We start from the raw sequence: 8,140 nt of genomic DNA, 5'->3' as shown, positions 1-8,140 counted from the left end.
TGTAATTGAGAATGTGTGTCATGCTTTAGTGCAATATTTAATCACACTTCCATTCCAGCAATAGTTTTTAAAGAAACATCACTTATGTTAAGCAGATAATGTACGTTATATCCATAAGGGGCATGAAACATTTTTTGTAAAATGAAAATATCATCATTAAGGCTTTATAGTTGCAGGAGTCTTTAAAATTAAAAAAAAAATCTGCAAACAATGTTTCAGTAATTTTAATAATTAGAGTATTTTACCTTCAAAATAAAGAGGAAGTTGTGTAAAATTGCAAGCTGCCTTTCTGCAAGTAGTGATGATGTAGGGAGTTATAAAAATAATAGATAATATATTATTCTATATGTGGGGCGTGGCAGCAGACACTTGTAACCCCAGCAGTCTGGAGGCTGAGACAGGAGGATTGCCCTGACACTGAGGACAGCCTAGGCTATGTAGGAGTTCAAGACCACCCTGACTCCATGGAGAGATCCTGTCTCAAAAAACCAAAGGGGGAAAAAGTGTGGTTTTTAGTGCTGCAAAGAATTTATGTACCCTCCAAGCAGAGGAGGTTGAATGAGGCTCATAGTCCTCTGTTTCTCTTTTATTGTATTTCCAAGGAGAAAAGGCTGATTTAAATGAAGATGTATTTATTTGCAACAGCTTATTAGGCAATGCTATGACATGATCTCAGCAGTTTCTTCCACCAAAGGATCAACCACTCCAATAACAGAATAAAGTTTCACATTTGAAAAAGCATGGGGAAGACGCTGGTTCCAACCATATCCAAATTCGGCATCACTGTTCTTCATAATGACTTCAAATTATATTCTTGCTATGTGTGTTGCAAGGGGGAAGGGAAGATAAAGGAGTTTGCAGCTGGTTTGAAGGTTCCTGTATGCAAATCAGCGATTTTAAATATGAGGACCTTGAATGTCACATATTAGCCAACGAACTTTTGCACCAACCCTAACAAAAGAAGCTCACTGTGATTTCTTCCAAATTGTCTACAGTTTAAAATAAGAAACTCTGTGAGCTCCTTGATTTAAGAGCACAACTTTGCCAGGAGGACAGGTGTGTTAGTAGACCTACAGATAAAAGGTTGGCATCCAAAATTCGTTCTGCGAATTGGTCAGCAGATGGCACCATAACTCCGCTTGCTGAGCTACTCGCCACCCTTGTTCAGGCAGTGTTTCTGCGGTTAGAACACACATACCGATTTTGTCATTTTGATATTTGAAGTTAACACACAAACATTCTAAAGCACATTTTAAATAATTTTTAATAATGGGCAGACAATATAACGAAAGTACAGTTGCTTTCATAGATACTCGCTTTACCTGAGTTCGAGTTTACTGAGAATGACCCATGATCAGTTATGAAAGCTTTCTTAATGTCATGTGAAGGTTGGCGAGGCTGGAAAAGGGGTTCGGGATCAAATGATAAACGACAAGGTCAAAGGCTTGACCCTGAAATTCCAGAGAGAAGAGCATGATTGCGTGTGAGTTCGCAGGGAGAGGGAGAGGCCGAGAGGGCCTGTGGACTGCAGCGGCGGGGCGTGTTGCAGGCGAGAAAAGGAAAGACGCCACACGAAAGAGATGCATGCATTTGGCCAGGCTGATTTAAGATACTGCGTTCTCATGTTTCTCCCCTTTGTGTATCTTTTAGGACTTTGGCTTCCACAATAAAACAGTAATCAGGATTCTGATTGCCAGAAGTGAACTCGATCTGCTGACCATAAGGAAGCGGTACAAAGAGAGATACGGCAAGTCCTTATTCCACGATATCAAAGTGAGTCTCCCGTGCGTGATTTACTCAGATCCATGTTTCATCCTTTCAGAAACTAATAAAATCCTTAATCAAAGCAACTTTTAGAATCCAGAAGTTTGAATATTATGACAAGCACGATCCACTTCCTCAGACACCTTTAATGCATCCGCAGATGCTAACTGAAAATCACCCATCAACGCAATGGCAGAGCCTTTTCTTTCTATTTTAAGTAAGATACTTGATGCAATCGTGTAGAATATTTATTGCTTATAATGTGCTTTAAGATCAGAACATGGATGTCTAATCAGACTCAACAAATACGTATTTTCCAGCAAGACCTAGGAGTGCTGGAGAGGGTTCTTACAGCTCTCTTCTCCCACTCACCACAGAAGGCAAGCTACATCAAATACCATTAACTGGAAACTGGAGGAATTGGACACTTCTAGCTATGTAAACTCTGCACAGTCTTATCACTTTATTTTTGGAGAATAAAGAAACAAGGACTCAGAAATGAATAAGCCAACACTGTCATTCAGACACTTCTAAACTTTATCTTGGATTTTTTTTTCAATGCAGCAAAAAGTATCAGCGTATGCAGAGCCGTGGATGTAATTTAGAGTGCACCATGGAGAAATATTAGTTCTTGTTCAAAAAAGTTACAGTGGGGCTGGAGAGATAGCTTGGCAGTCTAAGTGCCTGCCTGGAAAGCGCAAGGTCCTGAGTTCATTCCTAGGTATCCCACGCTGTGCCAGCTCCAGAACCTGGGCACGCCTTGCTGGCCCCGAAACCGGGCGTGGTGGCTCACATCTGTAATCCCAGCACTGAGGAGGCTGAGACAGGAGGATCACTATGAGTCCAAGCTGCATAGCAAGACCTTGTACCAATAAATAATTTTTTTTTAGAAACTTACAATGATTTTTAAGATGGTGACATCTGAGCAACTGAGGATCTGAGTAGGCTGGGAAAATTTAGAAACTATGAAATAGCATGAAAAGAAATCAAAACTTTCCTAATTTTTCACCTCAGGTAAATTATTCATGTAATTTTGTGATAAGTTCTGCTATGCTAAGGATGTTTGTGTCCCCCCGCCCAAACTTTCTGTGTTTAAATTCTAATGCCATGGTGGTGGTGTTAGAGGGTTGGGCCTTTGTGCGACACTTACATTATGAAGAGACAGCGCCTGGATGAAGTTAGTGTCCTTATGGAACAGACACAGGGAGGACTTTCCCTAGCATGGGAGGTTTCAGAGCCAGGACGGCTGTTTATGATACGCAGGCTGCAAACCTGCTGGCACCTGCACGATGGACTTCTCAGCCTCCAGAAGTGTGAGAGAGAAACTCCTTGTGTTCACAAGCTACCATGTTTGCAGGAGTTTGTTACATCAGTCTGCACAAACTTCATCAGGTGCTTTTTGGTTTGGGGGAATAGATGCAAAAATTGATATTTTGCAAATATAAAGGAATATTTTATTGAATCATGGTATCCTACTGTATAAACTGTAAGGTACAAAACTATCATGTGTTATTTTACATTGATTTCAGTTTTTCATGGCTATATATAACATTATGGGATATGTATCGAAGATCTCTGCAGTCAGCAATGACTGATAGTACTTTCCTTGATGTGTATTGTGGTAGAGTTACTGTATTATTGAGTATAGATATGTTGAAAGCTTTTGAGACACATAGTCATTTGGTTCTCCATATTCTGCATTGTAATAACAAGATAGCTCTTTCTAAATTTGAGATTCCATTTTAATCCAAGTTATTGTAGTTGTAAGTGTGCACTAGAATCCTACCACCTTTATACTGCTAACTGCAACCATGCTATTATTTTTAACAACTTTAACTAAAAATAGTGCTGTGAAAGCATTACATTAAGAAGTAAAAGATTCAGGAAAGCTAATGGTCCTTGACTCTGTCAAACCCCAATTCAGAAGAATTATGATATTTCTCTAGAGATGCCATGAGATTTCATTCAAAATACATTTTTTTTCCCTTGCAGAATTTTGCTTCAGGGCATTATAAGAAAGCACTGCTTGCCCTCTGTGCTGGTGACATGGAAGACTACTAAATCAAGATGTCAAGAGACGGAAGAATCTGCAGGATCACTCTTACAGATCCATCGAAATAGAGGCTTAATTTGTGCTATTAGTACTGCAGAACCACAGAAGGATGTTTTTTCTTGTATCTTTAGAATTATTTCAGGCCAAAACTGCATTATTGAAAATATGTGATCCTGGATTTGCTTGTTATTTAATCAGCAACTAATTAAAGTGTGTGTGATGAAACAGTCAGGAAAAGGCATTGTCTTGGGGTAGATTTTGTTTAAATGTAAACTACTAATAACCTACAATGAGAAAGACATCCCTTGATTTGAGAGTCGAGTGAAAATGTCTTGTGTGAACACCTCCCTTAGGAGAATTTTCTGGACTCTTGCACAAATAAAATAAAGCTAATGTGATCATCTGAGGCAACCTGCAAAAGGAAAAAATATATAAAATGGTAAAACACACCAAGAAATATGTTTACAGGGATCGATGTACAAGAGATTTAAATATAAAAATCCGGGGGGGGAGGGGCAGAGTGAGACCGAGTGGTATTTGGCTTGTATTTATAATAATACTGATAGAGGCAGTTTATCTCTGGATGTTATTATTTCATATTTGGCCACTTGCCCAAGACAGAAAGGTCATTGCTCATGGATTTTTGTCTTTTCTTACATTAAGGGTGAGGGATTCACAAAGGGATTTGAGGCAAGGACATCCAGCCTGCAGAGTTATCTTTAGATGCTGTTTCTGGACTCCCTGATTTTTTTCTTAAAGAAATTACACAAATAATGTACTTAACTCTTTCCTGCTATTCTTTCTTTTAGCTTTCCAAATAGGTTGGTCATTTTAAGTACTTTTACAGTATAGTTGTTTAAAATACTTGCATTTGTTTTCCAAAAAAATATGCTTTATTTTCTTTACATTGAATGTAAGTATTGAAAGATAAAAGTCACAGAGTATTCACCAGAGTACTCATTGGGGATTCAAGTTTGTGATCAGATCCAAATAGCAACATGTGTGTTCTTTACCACTAGGCATTTGCAGTAGACTTTTAAGAGCATTGAAGACATCGGTAGTGTGTCAGAGTGTTGTAGTCAGAGTTTATAGGGGCACAGAGTGAATACAGGGTACATAATTTATAGGCTTACTCTATAATATTCACCCAAAGAGCCCAATGGAGAAAGGTGCATGAGATCTGTTCACACGGCAGTGCCCGAAGCATTGTTCTGGATCCCAGAACAACGTCCCGCATGAGTCCAGCTGAGTCCTAGCGCCCGGGGCAGTGTCTCATGCAAGTGTGTATCAGGGATCTGCACGGAGAAGGCCCAAAGGTCAGTGGAGGAAGCCAGAATTGGGTGCAGGATCTGTGCCAGCAGGCTGAGGGATTCGCACTAGAGCCAGGAAGTGATGCTCAGGTACGAGCATCACTTAATTAAACCACCACATAGAGCACTCAGGTAAGGACCAGAGCTCCCCCAAAGAGAACCCCAGTCATCTTCAGTGACAGTGAGGACCAGACTCCTCTGACATGAGAACAACTGAGCTCATACCAGGCAAGCCAGTGTAGCAAAGCTTCTCCAGGAGCAGCAACAGCGCACCATTTCCCCTCCAGTTCTCCTTTTATGCTGTTGGTAGCCAACCTCTGGTGTGCTCTCAATACCTGGAAGCACACTGATTCAATTCAGCTGGTGTTACAAATTTACCTTTAATTAAACCACCACATAGAGCACTCAGTGTTAATCACAATCTTAAAATAGCCAACTTTTATCTATTCCAATGATGTTCAGGTACTCTAAAAGCAGGCTCGGAGATAAGCATGCTGAGTACGTTGTAGGAGGCTGATGCAGTGGGATCAAGATTTTGAGTCCAGTTTGAGCAAAGTAAAAGCAAAACGAGCTGTCTGAAAGTGAAAATAATGAAAAGAGCTAGGGGCATAGCTCAGTGCAGAGGTTGAAGATTCGATCTTAAGGGAAGGAAGGGAGGAGAGAGGGGAGAAGAAAAAGAGAGACAAAGAAAGAAAAAGAAAGAAGGAAAGAAGGAAGGAAGGAAGGAAGGAAGGAAGGAAGGAAGGAAGGAAGGGAGAGAGAAAGAGAGAAAGAAGGAAAAGAAAGAAGGAAGGAAGAAAGAAGAGAAAGAAAGAAAAAGAAAAGGCTAGAGAGAAAGAGTGAGGGAATGAAGGAGAGAGAGTGAAGGAAGAAGGGTGGGGAAAAAGGACATAAATGTATCAAAACACAAATTTTCTCTGGACAACGGCGCTAGCATAATCTTATTGTTCAAACTTCTACTGAGGTCTTGTGTCAGTCTTTGGCTCAGATAAATGTAACTGTGCTAACGAGAATACTAGCACAGCAGACACGAGCAGTCACCCCAGGTCACACAAGTAGTCACACGGGAACTAGGAATTCCACCCCGGAGTGCTGGCTTCCGGAGGCTCGACTTCCTCTTCCATTTCCACTGCTTTGTAGCTAAAATGTCTTTGCTCTTTGGGAGATTTTAGACATTATCTTTGGAGTGCTGAATTTCTATCACAATATGTTAGCTATGTATCTCTCATTTTAAAAATCAAATCACTATTTTTTGAGAACTCTTTAATCTAGGGATTCTCTGTAGCCCTGGGCTAATCTTAAATTACATTTTCTCATATTATATTTTTTTATTATTTTTTACCACTCATTGTCTCCCAGTTATTTTCTCTTGGATTTCCTATGAAATGCATTTAAACTTTTATTATTCTTCCATTTGTCTTCATGTCTCTCTTGTTTCTATATATTATTTTGCTCTATTCTGAAAAATTCCAGACTCTTTATTTTCTTAACAAGTTAAAATTCTGTTTATTGTTCAGGAAACCAATTTACTTTGCATCTGCACTCATTCTGTTAATTTTTGAGAGCGTATACTTTTTCAATAACGCATATCCTCATCAACACAGATGTCAATAGCTTCTTGGTCCTTTGACAATACTAGTTGGAATTTTTTCAAGTTCTCTCCTGGCCTCTAAATCATTGTATTGTCAGAAATTAAGTCTACCTTCTTACTTTGTTTCTCTTTATTTTTCTATTTGATCGTGATCCTCACAAAGAGGATCCATTGTGATCCTCTGTTATTTTGCAATATGTTAAAAACTTTAAAACCTACAGCAATTGTCAACAAAGGTGTTTCGGACTGTCGGATCTTGTCTCTCCCTTATATGAAAGTGAAAGCTAATTATACCCTTCTAGGTATTTGTTTAGGGTTGAAGATTTTAGGGAAACTCTCCAACAGGCTGTAAGTTTGGTACAGCATGTTCTCACTTATAATTTATAAAGCAGCAGAAATGATTTTTTTTAAGTTTTTAAGATAAGAATTGACATGAAAATCTTGGGCATGACTTGTCAAGCTGAAATCATGCACTTAAGATGCTGTGAATCTGTCACCTGCTGATGAACCACAGTGAAGCCAGTTGTAGTGGGTCACATCTGGGATCCCAGCACTCTGGAGGCTGAGGCAACGGACTCATAAACTTAGCTCAGCCTGGGCAGCTTAGTGACTTAGACAGACTCTGTCTCAAAGTTAATTTCACAAAAGGGTAGGGATGCAGCTCAATGTAAAGACTCTATGTTTAATTTCAGGTACTGCCAAAAGAAATGTTATGATATTTACATACACTTTGAAATGCCATTGTACAGCTTGTTTGCTTGCTTCCTTGTTTATCTTTTGCAGTGATGGGAAGTGAACTCAGAACCTTTGCACTGAGCTATATACTCAGCTCTTTGACAAAAAAGAGGAAAAAAGAAAGAAAGAAAAGAAAAACAAATGAGACAGGATCTCTTTAAATTGTTCATTTTCCCAAGCTGCGCTCAAAACTTATGGTGCTCCTCTCTCAGACTCCCAGAGCACTGGGATCACAGATATGCACCAGTTACTGCCATGGCATTTTAAAAGACTCGGGCTAAAAATTCCAAAAATCTCATGTATATAATTTGATATATAAAACTCCTTTTTATAAAAGTTGTATAAATAAACTCTGTATTTACAAGAAAAGTAAGATTTAATTCTAGGCTTAAAAATTATAAATCATGAGCTGGGAATATAGCTCAGTGGCACAAGTACCTGACTAGCAAGTACAAGGTCTTGAGCTGGATTCCTTGTGTGTGTGTGTGTGTGTGTGCGCGCACACACACACACACACACACACACACACACACACACAATACCCCACAGGTGGGTATACTTTTCTGCTTTCTTTTCCAGTCTCAATGATTCTTTTTTCTCCATGAGACCCATGAATATTAGTTTCCTGAGATGGGAATGAGTTTGTTGTTGATTGAAAACATAAGAAAAGAGTCCTAGCCCAGGTCC

General features: G+C 39.3%; 1 protein-coding gene across 1 annotated transcript in view; it reads left to right on the top strand.

The window, feature by feature from the left end:
- Anxa10 (annexin A10) overlaps window positions 1-3,825 on the top strand; it is a 155,040-nt gene extending 151,215 nt beyond the window's left edge. Inside the window, exons 10-11 of the mRNA XM_004640255.1 lie at window positions 1,651-1,773; window positions 3,757-3,825. Of these exons, the coding sequence (XP_004640312.1) occupies window positions 1,651-1,773; window positions 3,757-3,825 (192 nt within the window). The remainder of the gene's footprint in view (window positions 1-1,650; window positions 1,774-3,756) is intronic.
- Window positions 3,826-8,140: the final 4,315 nt, after the last annotated feature.

This window comes from Octodon degus, unplaced genomic scaffold, assembly GCF_000260255.1.
Source record: "Octodon degus isolate 3935 unplaced genomic scaffold, OctDeg1.0 scaffold00121, whole genome shotgun sequence".
Classification (NCBI taxonomy): domain Eukaryota; kingdom Metazoa; phylum Chordata; class Mammalia; order Rodentia; family Octodontidae; genus Octodon; species Octodon degus.
Note: the sequence above shows the minus strand (reverse complement) of the source record. Positions and strands in the feature narration are given on the sequence as shown.